Source organism: Phodopus roborovskii, unplaced genomic scaffold, assembly GCF_943737965.1.
Source record: "Phodopus roborovskii unplaced genomic scaffold, PHOROB, whole genome shotgun sequence".
Lineage (NCBI taxonomy): Eukaryota > Metazoa > Chordata > Mammalia > Rodentia > Cricetidae > Phodopus > Phodopus roborovskii.
Genome location: NW_026126482.1, coordinates 3,638,553 through 3,652,875, shown reverse-complemented (window position 1 = coordinate 3,652,875; position 14,323 = coordinate 3,638,553). Strand labels below are relative to the sequence as shown.

The window sequence follows — 14,323 nt, the reverse complement described above, 5'->3', positions numbered from 1 at the left end:
GCCTGATGAGGCTGGAGGCAGACCTCAGGAGTGTCGGTTTCGGATTGTTGTTGTGTTAGCGTGGAGTCTCAGTGCGTACACAGAGCTCCTCACATACACAGGATTGTTGTATGTGTTAACGTGGAGTCTCAGTGCATACACAGAGCTGCTCACGTACACAGGGCTCAGGGCTCTGTCCTGCCCATTGCTTGGTATAATTCTCTCTTCCCTTGTAAGTGATTGGAAGCTTCCCTCTGGCTCACTGGACTTTGTTTTAAGGTTTCCGTTTTACCAGAATAGTCGATGTGGTTTTTACCCAGTCCTGTCTTGAACTCACCATGAATTGTTCAGATCAGACGATTTTCCATATCATTGCTTGTTTGAGTTGTCTCGCTCCCATTCCGTGCCGATGATAAACTCTATGAGCAGAAATAACTTGGAGAGTAAAGCTTATTTCCACTTGGAACTGCCAGGTGACATTGCATCATTTGAGAGGAAGCGGGGCGGGATCAAAGGAAAGACCATCAGGCCAGCCTGGTGGGCGGCCATTTCCCCTCAGGGTCTCTCTGACTCAACCAGCAGCACACACACGGCGTTGTTCCGCGTCGTCAGATCACCTGTGGGTAATTGTGACATTCATGTCCTCGCCAGTTCTACTCTGCTGTCGGCAGTGTTCCTGACGTTCTTAAAGGGTATTTGTGACCCTTTAAGGATCAGCTGCTTCGATTTAAGCTTCATGGTCGTTCATAGAACCAGACAGGCTACTGATTTTATTTGGCAATTCTAGACACAGGGTCTTGTAGCGAATGATCCCGTGCCTTATCCCTGGCGCTCTGCTCTTCTCCTTTGCTCCCTCCTGGCCCCCGTCTCTCTCTGGTGTGTAGTCACGGTTCTGCTTCTCTGCCCATCGGGGCCCAGAGAAAGTCTCATCTGCTTTTCCGTCATTGCCTTGGATGCACAGCTCTGCTCTCTGCTTGGTTTGTCTTTAGAGTCCTGCTGTCCGCCTGGCCTCTAGCCCTTCTCGTCCCTAAAGACTGCCAGGAAGGGACACTTAGATGTGGAGCAAGGACAGGGCTTCACACGAGAGTAGACAAGGGTCAAGGGACATAAACTAGTGTCTTACAGACCGTCCCTAGTTGCAGATGAGATTGCACCTTACAAATGAATGCTCTCTAGATTCTGAGAGGAGATTATTGAAGACTAGCAGATGAGAGGCTAGGGGAGGGTAGGTCTTGGGACTTCCGTGTTCTCACTAGTTGATCACACACACACACAAATGTGGGAAGCACAGTAATATGAAGTATTTAACACAATGCTACTGTTCCTCAGCTTAGGGATGTATTTGTGTTTTCGTTAGAGCATCTATAGTCATCACTGCTTCCCCTGTCTAAGCTACATAGTTTGACGTTAGTGATGTGACCGTTGTCTTGCAGGTGTTGCCTCTATAACAATCACCAGGCTAAGGACTGTATCGACTCCTTTGTTACTCACTGTGTTCGGGTAAGAACTAGGACGTGGGTTGTTCTCATTGAAACTTGGAAAATTGTGGTGCATGATTCTTTCATATGCATTTATACTTTTCTCCACTGATCTCTTACTCATATCTAGTGAATACATTACCATGTCTGTCCCCTCTCATTACTTGAGTGGGCGGCTTCGTGGCCTGTGCTCGTGGCAGGTTCAGATACAAAGTCAGCATGGGATGCCCTGAAATGGGCCACCCCGGGCCCGACCCCGGCTGTTTTGTGAATGGACACACAAACTGCACTTGTTTGTTGTTTGACCTTAAAAAAATACTCTTCTAAAGGGCAGGGTTTCTGTTTAAACTGTATGCATGCAGACTGCTCACAATATGTCTGTTGTCTGACAGTGAAGTGTCCCAGGTGTTACAGGAAGCTGTTTCCAGTCCTTAGGAACAGGAGAGCCATAGGGTTGGAGCCGGCACTCAAGCACCACAGAAATGTTAGCATTGTAATCTTAGCTTTAGGTTTAAAATAAGCAGAAAAGAAACTGCAGGAAGATGTCCAAATATGGAAGGATATTTTGTTTGCTTGTTTTTTTGCCATAGGAAATCATAGTTCACTAACAACCACCTTTTTCTATGTATAAATTCTGATACTGAATTCTTTAAAAGTGGACTCCCATGTAAGAAGTGTGGAGTGTGCTTGATTGTACATGTCTCTGCATGTGCTTATGTATTTAAACAAGTTTTAAGAACCTGGCATGTTGTTCCTTTGGGGTAAAGAGGTTCCACGCTGATAGTTAACAGGTTGTCTGTGTGTTACAGCCATTTTGTAGTCTTGTTCAGATCCATGGCCATAACAGGGCTCGGCAGAGAGACAAACTGGGTCACATTCTTGAGGAGTTTGCTACCTTGCAGGATGAGGTAAGAGCCAGGCGTCTTTTTCTGATATCCAGCCAGTCCTAGATCACAAGATTAGCACACATCTGTAAAAGAATACATACTTGCAGTCACTGGACTGGGACGTATGAGACAGAAAATCATGAGTTCAAGGCCATCCTGAGTCACATGGGGCTATTTTTCTCAAACTTTAACTTTTGAAAAGCAATTCTTAATGATTTGAGGGTTAATTTTTCACTCTGATATTCCTATTTTTCACACGAAATGTAGCAGATTTGTACTCCAGAGGAAAAGTGTACATGAAGAAGTGGGAAAATACAGACAGGGTTTCTCTGTAGCGTTGGAACCCGTCCTGGAACTCGCTCTATAGACAGGCTGGCCTCGACCCAACAGAGATCTGCCTGCCTCTGCCTCCATGGTTTCATGGCAAGTTCACCCCACGGTGAAGCAGTTTAAGGCTGATCTGTGGGCCCCAGGAGTTCCGTTACTATTACCACAGACCTGAAGTCACACGTTGAGGCTTGTTTGTTGTGAGACAGGGCCTCCCTGTCTCGGGAGGCTTACTCTTCGCCACTGGGCTCTCATGATCTCCCTGCCTCCGTGTCAGGAGTAGACTGATGGTGCTGCAGATTTACAAGCCTGTACCACCACGTTCTCTGGACAGAATAACTTGTGTGAAAATTAATGTTTATTTTGAGAAGTAATTTGTATAAATGTTAATTACTTACTGGAGGACAAGATCTTTGCACACTTAGCCAGAAGTGCCTTTGAAGGGGGATTCTTTAGGGTTGTGAGATTTACATTCAAGTTGTCTTGCTGTGTAAATAATTGACCATGATGTAACAAATTAACTCGACAGGCAGAGAAGGTTGATGCCGCGCTTCACACCATGCTGTTGAAGCAGGAGCCCCAGAGACAACACCTGGCCTGCTTGGGAACCTGGGTCCTCTACCACAACCTTCGCATTATGATCCAGTATCTGCTCAGTGGTTTTGAACTGGAGCTGTACAGCATGCACGAGTACTACTACATCTACTGGTGAGGACTGCTGCAGCTGCAGCTGCGGGTGGTGGGAGGCCAGCGGTGAGCGCACATCTGCAGAGCGTGCAGGGGGCGCCAGCTGTGTGGCGGCACACGGCGTCCAGGGGCCGGTGCCTTCTGTTCCCCTTGCTGCGTGCAGGGTCTCCGTGCTAGCTGCCCTGCATGCAACTCCAGGTCATTCTCCTGTCTGTCCACCGTCTCACTGCTAGAGTGACGGGCTTACAGGTGTTGGGACTGCATTTTCCGTTTGTAACAAGGGCTCTGTCTGTCTGTCTTTCTGCCATCTCACTGGCCCCTGGGACATTTACTTTCCTTCAGTGCATTTTTACTGTACTTGTGGCATGGTTGGTAAACTATTGGGAGAATTATAGCTAGGTCAAGATTTCTGTGAAAAGTGCTAATAAGAGAAAATGGGTTAATTTGACATCTTCTGGGAAAGGGGTTTCGAGACAGGATCTCTCTGTGTAGCTTTGGAGCCTGTCCTGGAATTAGCTCTTGTAGACCAAACTGATCTTGAACTTGGGGAGTTCCACTTGCCTCTGCCTCCCAAGTGCTGGGATTAAAGGTGTGTGCTGCTGCCATCACCCCCCCCCCCCCAATTTGATATCTTCTATTTGCAGCTGTGTAGAGACATGAGAACAGTTTGCTGTTGCTTATGCACCAATACTGTTGCAGTGCTCAGTAGAAGTAGCCTTTTTTTTCCTGTGGAATGTCATGGCTACACACCTTTACTAGAGGACAGATAAAGATGCCTGGGGCGTTTTTAAGGCCATCTTAGCCTTGGAAAAGCTGTAGAAAGCTGAAGTCTGCACCTGATGATTCTGAATTATCTTTGTAGTTAGAATTTCTTTGTCCCGCCAGGTCCCACCACCACTTCAGCCCCAAATAAGCACACAAAGACTTAAATTAAGTATAAAACTGTTGGCCGATGGCTAGGGCTTCTTACTGACTAGCTCTCTCTCACTAACCCATAACTTCTAGCCTATGTATTTCTACATGGCCTGATCTTATCAGAGAATGCCTGGTATGTCTTATCTGCCCAGTCTCTACATGGTGTCTCCTCTCTGTCTTCTCTGCCTACCTTTCGAAGATTTCTCCTCATCTCCTAGCCCTGTCTTCCTGCCGTTATTGGCCAAACAGTGTTTTATTCCTCAAGCAATAAGGGAAACATATATACAGAAGGACATCCTCCATCATATTTTCATCTGTTAAGGGTTGGAGGCAATTTTAAAGTTTCCTTCCTGTTTATCAAATGCTTAAGTTTGCTGTGTTATACTTCAGTGTATTTACTTTTTAAACTCATGGTTAAATTCCTCTATCTTAATCACTGCCCTGGGAAGGGAAAGACCTTGCTTCCCCACATTTGGTATGGCTGTGTTAGGAGCAGCTGAGGCTCTGTTAGGCCATTCTGGGCCGTGCGAGCTGCATTTGAGAACTGACTTTAGCCAACCCCACGTGACTCTTGCTGTAATCTAATTCTATGTACAGAAATGCCAGCGGGTTGCTTATTAGGTTCTACACAGTTCCTTGGCTTTGGGATTACAGATTAAACTCAATTTTTGCAGAATAATCTTGTTTTGCCGTCCGGATAAGGTAGTTAAATGTCACCTGCTGTCTCACTGTCAGCTTTGCCAAAGGCCTTGCAGAGCCTCTAACTGCACTGTATTCTGTGGGGGTCACTTTATTCCGTAAAGTGACCCTGGATGCTAAATGTTTTCTCTAACTTAGATGCCAGCAGCTCCCTTATATGCTCTCTGGAGAGTTGAGTGTGCCCCTCACCTTTAGCAACCATAATGCTATAGCGTCAAAGTCAAATACTGGTAGAATTCCAGATGCTGCTATTAATTAGTTTCTGTTGGTTGAAAATGTTGTGTTTGAATAACAAGATGGCTCAACAGGTAGAAGCAGTTCCCACACAAGCCCGGTGACCTCCGTTCAGTCCATGGAATCCGTGAAAGGTAGAACACCACACAGAGCTGTCCCCTTATCTCCATGCACGCTGTCTGGACGCCACCATCTGCCACCCACACATACTTGCACATCGTCATCGCAGTGATGACATTAACGGGTTCTGTTCTATATTGTAGCCTGCCTGGCATCTTCTGTGCAGTGTGGGGAGTGGGCATCCTAAAGTACGTATCTCATAAGCAAGCGTAAACATCTTGGTGATCTTCGCTTTCTATTCATTATATGAGTAGTCCTTAGTTTTCTGTACTGCTGGTTATACTGCAGACAGTGTGTGCCGTCTCCTAGATTTGAACTGCTTGTCCATAGTAGATGCCTTGTTAGGTTAACCCTGAAAACGTTTTAGTGAAATATCCTATTTTACATATAATTTATTGAATAAATACAAGTAACTAAACCTAGATGCTTCATTTTACATAATGCCAATAATTTTTGACACTTTCTGAGTCAGTTTTTTTTTTTTTTTTTTTTTTTTTTTGGTTTGTTTTTATATTATTCATTTGCTTTGCAAAGATTAGTTCATAGACTGGGGTGAAGTGTGTCCTGATAGTAAAAAACACTTAAGGGTATTTTAATTTGCATGTATATAGCTAATTATCCAGAAATCTTTTGAAGAGTTATAAAAGTGGAAATGGAGAGATGACCTTTCAGTGCTCATTTCGTGTAAGATCTACACTTAATCAAACCACCAACAAAACAAAACAGGAAGACTGTTGTACAGACTTTTAAAGCATTACAAAGCTTGCCCACGTGGGCTGAGGACCCATTAGAACATGTGCGCGTGTTCGTCTCTGAGGCCATGGCTTCAGCCCTCTCATCAAGATGAAGTAATAAGCCTTTCCATCATTATTAATATTTGTATTGGGCAAGCTGTCTCGTTTAGCTATCTCCCAGTAACTGATAATCTGTGGCCTTTAAGGTACCTCTCTGAATTCCTGTATGCATGGCTGATGTCGACCCTGAGCCGTGCCGATGGCTCTCAGATGGCGGAGGAGAGGATAATGGAAGAGCAGCAGAAAGGCCGTAGCAGCAAAAAGACAAAGAAGAAGAAAAAGGGTACTGTAGGTCGCTGGCCTCGCTCCTCGCTCAGGCTGGGTCTCGCTGTTGGGCAGGCCGGCCCGAACAGCACCCGGTTCCTGCGTGGTGTGCCGTCACACCTGGCTTTGTGGACTGCTTATGAACTTGAAATGGAGTTCAGTACACCTTACCTGTGACAGACGGGGTGAAGAGCTCCTTGTGAGCTGAAGTAGCTGCCTGCTGCTTCTCTCACCGTTGTGCACAGACTAGAAGTAGACTGAGTCCTCGTGTTAGTGATGAGAGCCATTCAGTTCCCCCCAGGTCTGTGCACTGCAGGGTGTTAGAGCAGGAAGTGCAGGCAGAGTGGGTTAGAGAGTCGTGTCCCCGCGTCCGTCTGTCCCCCCCCCTCACCCCACCCCCCACCCCGATGTGCTCTTTCGTCGGTGTGGACAGGTAATCAGGGTTAAGAGCCCCAGGAAGCAGGTGTTTCAAAGGGGCTACTTTTATTTCTTTCAAAATTTCTGTATGCTAGCTACGTGAAGAACACAGTTGTTCACTTTTCAGCTCAGCTCAGTTGTAGTGTTTGTAGATTTTGACCATCAGATAAAATTTAGAGAAGCAAAGTAAAGTTTTAAGTAAGTAAGTGGGTGGTTTTTGTTTCATTAGTCTTTCTTCTACAGACTTCAGGAGGAGACTTTTTCTTTAATTACAGTTCGCCCGTTGAGCCGAGAGATCACAATGAACCAGGCCTATCAGAACATGTGTGCTGGGATGTTCAAAGTAAGTAGTGAGATTCACACTTCTTGCTGTTTAACTGTAATTCCTTTTGCTTTCTTCTTGAGACCAGGTTTCTCTGTGTAGCCCTGGCTGTCTTGAACTCCCTCTGTGGGCCAGGCTGGCCTTGAACTCACAGAGATCCGCCGGCCTCTGCCTTCCAAGTGCTGGGACTAAAGGTGTGCGCCCCCACTGCCCAGCTTTAACTGTCATTCTTACGTAGTGTTTAAGATCACCCTTGCCTTGATCCTCCCAAGTTCTACTATCAGCTGTTGTGTTTTCCATCTGTTTGAGGGTCACATTCCATTCTAGCTGTATTCCACAAGCAGGTAACTTGTGCTTCGTGGTCGACATTTCTAGCATCCCTGGGATTGTAATGTGTGGGAGTGGGCTCTGGCATAGCAGCTGCTAAGCAATGGCTGGCAACTTTGCCAGGCTGTGGACATTAACCTTTAATTGTCCTGGCAATTCAGGTAGGATGCGAGGTGACCCACCTGAGGTTTGCATAGACCATGAGGGGCTCTGGAAAAGGCACTGGCATGTGATAACAAGTAACTTGTTCCTTCAACACCTTTTACTTAAAGTCCCAAAGCAAGGGCAGAAGCGTGAGGTGTGGGACTGCAGAGGTTATTATTTCTGAGTTAGTGTACCACTTACCCTCTTCCCCTCCAAGCCCTTCCATGTACCCCTTCTCTCAGAGTGTGGCCTCTGTGTCTCACACACACTAGACGCATATGTGTATATTCCTAAATATCATCTCCCAGTCCATACAGTCTCCTTGTGTGCATGTGTGTGATTTCAGGGCTGGCCACTGCAATGGGTAAGCAGCTGTGTAGAGCGTGGCGCATTATTAAGTGGGTGAGAGGTCGCTGCCCTCGTTCACTTTCCGTGAGTTGTCTCCATCCCCTTCTCCTTTAGACGATGGTAGCGTTTGACATGGATGGCAAGGTGCGCAAGCCCAAGTTTGAACTTGATAGTGAGCAGGTTCGCTACGAGCACAGGTTCGCGCCGTTCAACAGCGTGATGACGCCACCACCTGTGCATTACCTGCAGTTCAAGGTGAGGGTGGGGAGTGTGGGGGGGGGCTCAGAGCAGGGTGGGGGTGGGGGGCTCAGCAGGGTGAGCGTGGGGTGTGGGGAGGGGTCAGCAGGGTGAGCGTGGGGGGTCAGAGCAGGGCTGGGACAAGTGGTAGAGTAACCGCCTGTACATGGTGTAGAAGGCATTTGGCCTTGTTGGACGTGTTTGTGTTTAAGTCATCAGGATAATTGAGATACGGTCTGTGCAGGTTAAGAAGTTCATGTCGGGTTCAGGCTGAGGTGTGCTGAGCGTCCGTGGAGTGTCAATTAAGAACGCTGTAAAGCTTTAAAAGGTTTATATGGAGTATGTTATGAATAGTCTCCCTTCTGTGTAGGAAATGTCTGACCTCAGTAAATACAGCCCTCCTCCTCAGTCTCCAGAGCTCTACGTGGCAGCTAGTAAGCACTTCCAGCAAGCGAAAATGATCCTCGAAAACATCCCCAACCCAGACCGCGAGGTAAGAGTGGGTGCACGTGCTTCTAGGGGACACCCTTGACAGAAAGCACATCCTGCCATCTCAAAAAAAATGTATATACTCCAGCTAGTAAGAATGGTAGTAGTAAAAATGAACAATAGAAGATCTGTTTCATTTAATTGGAATTTCATTCATTTATTCAAAACATTGTCAAGCATCTACTAGATTCCCAACAGAAAACAGCCGTGATTGGTCAGGGGAGGGGTCCTATTGTGTATTGTGTGGAGTGTGGCAGGAACTCTGGAGAAACTCTGCTGTCATGGGACAGGGGGAACCCTGATTTTCATCTGTCAAACCCAGGGTGTTGAGCACTCTATACAAATGTTTCTACTGCTGGGGTGCATCTCTAGCTGAAAGTGTCTTACATCACACATTTTAGTAAATTCTAGGAGAAGCAAGTCACAGCTGTCTGGGATGGGACCCTTCCAGTTAGAGGACCCAGGTGCAGAACAGCCCTGTTCGTGGAGCGTTTGAGCAGGCTGGGGCTCTGCTGGATCTGGGAAAAGCTAGGGACCCTTGGAGTGTAAGCAGAGGGATGTTGGATGTGACTTGATACACACTGCTCGGGATTGGCTCCTGCTTCGAAGGTGGGAGGGGGTGGGGCGTCAACAGTGACTGCTTCCCTTTGCATTTAAAGTCCTCTGCATTGAGAGTCAGGGATGCCTTGAAAGGTTTTGGCCTGAGCAGCTGAATTAGTTGATTGCCATGGTGGCAAGGTTGCTGTGGTGTGGGCCAGTGTGATGGACATATCAAATTTTGGTTATTATAAAATTTCTGAGACCTGTATCTCACTGGCCAGGAACTTCCTGGACTTAGCTCAGAGCATGGCAGGCCTGATGGCCGGACTCGGGCTGAGGTCACTGCTCTGAAGGGGTGTGCCTGCCTTCTCCATTAGCTTTTAAATGGGGCTGCTGTGTTTCCAGACTGTGTTAATGAGCAGCAGTGGGAACTCGATGGCTACTCAAGAGAAATCTAGCAACCCTTATTTATGGTGCACGTGTTTCAGTGAAACCATTTAGACCAGGAGTGTTTCTAAGCTTTAAATACGGCCGTGCACCAGAGGTGCAGAGCTGGGCAGTGCTGTCTGTGCAGCGTGGAACATACAGCTGGAGACTGCACATTGGCTCTGTCCTCAGAACAGTTCTTAGGGAGGTGACAAAGCCTTCACCTTCATTTCTGTGAGGACTTTGCTATCTATCAGTGGTAAGGTTGGGGTGTTGCTCCTGTTCTGACCCCGACTTCTATCTGCAGAGCATGCAGTGAGTAAAGGCTCGTGACTGGTGGGTGGATGGGAGGCGTGTGGAGTGGTGTGTCGTCTGCGAGTGTGGCTCACGGCACGGCGGCGCAGCGTCAGCACTCCATGGCTCCTGTTGATGCTGGGATGCTGAGCGCTCTTACTGTTTTAGGTCAGTAGGATCCTTAAGGTCGCCAAGCCCAACTTCGTGGTTATGAAGCTCTTAGCAGGAGGACACAAGAAAGAGTCAAAGGTGAGTGCAGCGCTCCCTGTGCACTAGTAGAGAAAAGCATAACCATTGTGTACGAGTCATCCAGAGGGGTGGGCTCGGCGTTAATGAGCAAAGCTCGTCATTTTTCTTCGTATCATTTAGAGACTTAGAACTCTCTTTCTCCTGCTCCCTCCCATACAAATTACTTGCTAACTCAGGGCAGTTAAAAAAGGGTGAGCCAGTGTCAAGAGCTCAGAAATAGGGGCTGGCAAAATGGTCAGTGGATCAGGTGCCTGCCATGCAGTCTGACGTGTGCGTATAACCGGAACCTACCCTGCAGGAGAAAAGACGCTTCTCTCTCTCTCTCCCCCTCCATGGCAATAGGCCCTCGCCCACATATAAAATAAATGGAATAAAATGTTTTAAGACAATGTGTAAAGCAGACCTTTGGGGAGAAGTACAAGGTGTCTGACACATAGCATCTACAGTAGTTGCTGTGCACGGCCTGAACATTCATTCGCAGGTGTATTCATGGGCTTTCTGGCTTTCTTCATAGGTTCCTCCTGAATTTGATTTCTCTGTTCACAAATACTTTCCTGTCGTGAAACTGGTGTGAAAAGGCTGCAGAGATGACCATGTCCACTCTGGGGGATACAGCACTCTGCCACACACAGTGACGTCAAGTGGATTTCCTGGATGAGAGCTTGTTACAAGGAAGATTTTCAGTTTAACACCCTGACCTGGTGGCAATGAAAACTGCTGTTTTAAAGTGGTTTATTATACTCTATGGGTGTAACCGGGCTGGAATGCATTGCTGAACATTACATGGTTTTATTACAGATGTAATTGTAAAACTTTTTTAAATGAATGATTGAGTGAAACAGTGTTTGTAAAGGTTAATAAATTTCTTGACAAAAAGCGCACTGGTGTAGCACTGAGGACTGTGGTGTGGACATTGCCATCTAGCACGCTGGCCGAGGCACTGTGAGCCTTCAATCCAGCCCTAGGCAGAGACAGCAGGATCAGGCTTTGGGTACCCTCAGCTGCGAACTACGCTTGAGACCAGCCTGGGCTACATGAGATCCTATCGTAAACACCAAGCAACCTCAAAAACTGATCAAAAGACGTTCCAAAACACAGTTTATTACGCGTTTAGACTCCGGTGAAACCTGAAATGGCTCTGACGTACTGAGGGTTGTGGCTGTGTTGTGACACGGTTTGTGAGGATTTACAGTCCTGCGGTTTAAGAACTGCATCACGCCGCATCACGCTGCAGTGCCAGCTGCTGGCGGCAGCAGGTGACGTGCGTACTCGTGCTGAGCTTTGGGTTGGATGTGGCGCGTGCATGCGTGCGCGGTTGGCCCCGTTCGGCCTTGTGTGCTGAGCCGCAGGCCTTGCTCCTGCCCTTGTTTACCGCCCACTCCTCTGCGCTGCTGTTACCACAGGTGTCCGAGCCTGTGGTTCCCTTCTGTGCTAACCCTGAAGTTTCACCTGTGGCTGCGGCTGACCAAGGTGGTTGGCAGTTCGCTTGGCTTATGGGGAAAAGGACCCTGAGATCTCAGTGCCCTGACCCTGGCACTTTTTTTTTGTGGTGCTGAGGATGCAACCCATGGCTTCCCCTGTACGAGGTGTCACACATTTCCTAGGGATATTTGGAACATGCCTGAGGAACTTCTTACAGTGCTAGTGAACACAGAAGGGCGTTGCCGACTTCCTCGCCAGTACGGAGGTGGTCTCTCTAACTGTCCAACACAGGCGCTAGGCAGCCTGGAATTTTAGAGTCCCGATCATTCTCACCTGGAAATCAGCAACGTCTACACTTTAGACCAGAACTAAAGCCAGGGCAGGAAATGGGCACGAGGAAATACAAAGTCCCTGTGCACATTGGAAGCTTGGAGTAGAACGACTAAAGGTAAATAAAAGAGACTGCAAGTACCGAGTGTCCACCTAAACGTCCGGTTGTATGTCAGATCTGAATGTTTGGGCAGAGAGACATAACCGGCATCTGCCACAGGTGATGAAATGTATGTTTTTAAAGAGGGGTTAAGCTTGGGTCAGATGCAACATGGGCAGTTTGCTTAAAATTAAACAGCAGACAACCTCAAAGCCTGAGAAGCGCCTCACGCTTGAGAGAGCCCCATGGGAAGCGGGTGTCTTCGGGGTGATGCAGTCAAGCTGCAACTGGTTAGAACCCACTGACCAGAGTTGTGAGCTACATGAAGCCTGTGCATTTTTCAAACACTGCGTAAACTACGGAGAAAGCAGCTCGTGTGTTTGTTTCTCTTGTCTGTGTAGGCGTTCCCAGCTTGTTTGTGACCTGGGTAACCCTCGGCAGCCAGCCCTTCTTCCTGGACTCTTAGTGACACAAGTCTCTGGGCCTCCAACCTTGCACAGCTCCCTCCGCATCCTGGCTGCCCATGCAGCTTCTGTCCAGAGCCCAGTCCAGCTACTGCATTTCCTGGTGAGGTACAGTGGCTTACTGGACATTTCCCTTTGCCCACTCAAACAAAAAACAAGATAGAGACCATAGGTGCTCACATTGAGTAACTTGATAGTGTTCTGAACATCAAAAGAATAACCAAGGTTATGTAAACCAGTAGTCTTTAAGGAAGAAAGAAAACCCTCCCGCTCGATTGGTGTTTTGAGACAGGCCTTACCTTCTTGCCCAATCTGGCTTGGAATTTACTATGTAGGTCAGGCTGGCCCAGAACCTATAGTTCTTTCTACTTCAGCCTTCCGCGTCCTAGCGTTAGCCAGGAGTGGTGGCTGTCTTATTTGCTGCTTGCACAGAACAGCTTTGCATTGAGACTTGTCCAAACTGACGAGTGGTCTCTGCTGACGGTGAGAGCTCTGTGCCGTCGATGGTAGAATCAAGTATGTGCTGGGAGGTGAGCCACTCGGTCGGTGCCAGAGGGCAGACCCTGGCGAGCAGCGGCAGGGCAGCGCAGGGGGAGCAGTTGTGCGCCAGCAGCTGGCCCACAGGCTACGCTGTCTACACTGCAGAATGATGAGGCTCACCTCTCTTTTTGGTGTTGCCTGACTTGCAACAGAAATAAATACCTGTTAAGAAAGCTTAACCAGTTTGACATCCTTTGTAGACCCTTTAAGAGAACCCCCAAACTGTCTGAAACAGCTCCATTTTTCTTTGCTACTGATTAAACCCTCCCCCCCCCCCCAATAATCATCAGCCGATGGACAATTCACTTTGTCCATTTCACAGTTGAGTCTTCGTAGAGTCTCTGTTCAGGCCTGTTGAGGAATATGGACTTCTACTTGATTTTGGATGAGACTCTGCTTCTCACTCCAATTGGGTAAATTTTCTGGGCCTCTCCTCTGATCTTCAGCATTCAAAACTGAAAACGAAAAACGGTATTCCGATATTAAGCTCTTAGAGAAACAGCCTGGGCAAAGTCTCACTTCATGTCCATTTTTAGAATTTTCATAAAGAGAATTAATCTTCCACAGCAACACTGGTGCTTAAAATCGTGTCCCTGTCAAGACAGCAAACGAAATCGTGCGTACAGCTAACAGTGCGCCACAGAACAAAGCTGAAAGCCCCTGAACACGCCACCGTGACTGAATGGTGAGATAGTACAGCCCCTGTGCTGTATGACTTCTCCATACGTTAGCACTAATGGCACACATTCCTTCCCAGCCAGAGCCGCCTGCCTGCAGCTTCCGGTGAGGCCGCTGCTCCAAAGCTCACCCACAGAGCTGAAGACTAAGCTGCCAGATTGGGCCAGTACACTTGAGAAGAAGATCAAGAGATTCGAGTAAGCCCCTCACGGTGGCCCACACTCTTGATCCCAGACCAGCACTCACTTGGAAGGCAGGGGCTCCTGAGTTCGAGGCCAGCCTGGTCTACGAAGTCAATTCCAGTACACCTAGGCTACACACGGAAACCTTGTGTTGAAAAACAAAAGTAGCTAGCGGAGTGACAGGTTACAGACACAAAACAGGCGGGACAGTAACGCGTAGCGAGTGAGCCTAGGTGACAGACAAAGAGGGACGTCAGCTGGACAGACATTCACTATGTTTGGGCAAATCCATGATTACATAGTTTATTACTGCAACGTTTCATGTGGGCAATTAGACTGTGACTACTTAAGATGACATTTGGGGATTGGAGGGAAGATGCACGGGAATCCTTTTGCTACTTTTTAGGACTTAAAAAGACTTGGTTTGTAA

The 14,323-nt window shown here is 47.6% G+C and overlaps 2 protein-coding genes across 3 annotated transcripts in view; one reads left to right on the top strand and one right to left on the bottom strand.

The window, feature by feature from the left end:
* The window catches only part of Naa35 (N-alpha-acetyltransferase 35, NatC auxiliary subunit), a 42,317-nt gene extending 31,263 nt beyond the window's left edge, over positions 1-11,054 (top strand). For both annotated transcript variants that reach the window (XM_051194160.1, XM_051194161.1), the window contains 9 exons: positions 1,413-1,479; positions 2,267-2,365; positions 3,201-3,379; positions 6,267-6,403; positions 7,077-7,144; positions 8,057-8,197; positions 8,550-8,672; positions 10,097-10,177; positions 10,692-11,054. In XM_051194160.1, coding sequence (XP_051050117.1) covers positions 1,413-1,479; positions 2,267-2,365; positions 3,201-3,379; positions 6,267-6,403; positions 7,077-7,144; positions 8,057-8,197; positions 8,550-8,672; positions 10,097-10,177; positions 10,692-10,751 — 955 coding nt within the window. In that variant the 3' untranslated portion in view covers positions 10,752-11,054. The remainder of the gene's footprint in view (positions 1-1,412; positions 1,480-2,266; positions 2,366-3,200; positions 3,380-6,266; positions 6,404-7,076; positions 7,145-8,056; positions 8,198-8,549; positions 8,673-10,096; positions 10,178-10,691) is intronic.
* Positions 11,055-13,324: 2,270 nt separating this feature from the next.
* Positions 13,325-14,323, bottom strand: part of Golm1 (golgi membrane protein 1) — a 28,628-nt gene continuing 27,629 nt past the window's right edge. Inside the window, exon 9 of the mRNA XM_051194080.1 lies at positions 13,325-13,488. Within this exon, the coding sequence (XP_051050037.1) occupies positions 13,379-13,488 (110 nt within the window). The 3' untranslated portion in view covers positions 13,325-13,378. The remainder of the gene's footprint in view (positions 13,489-14,323) is intronic.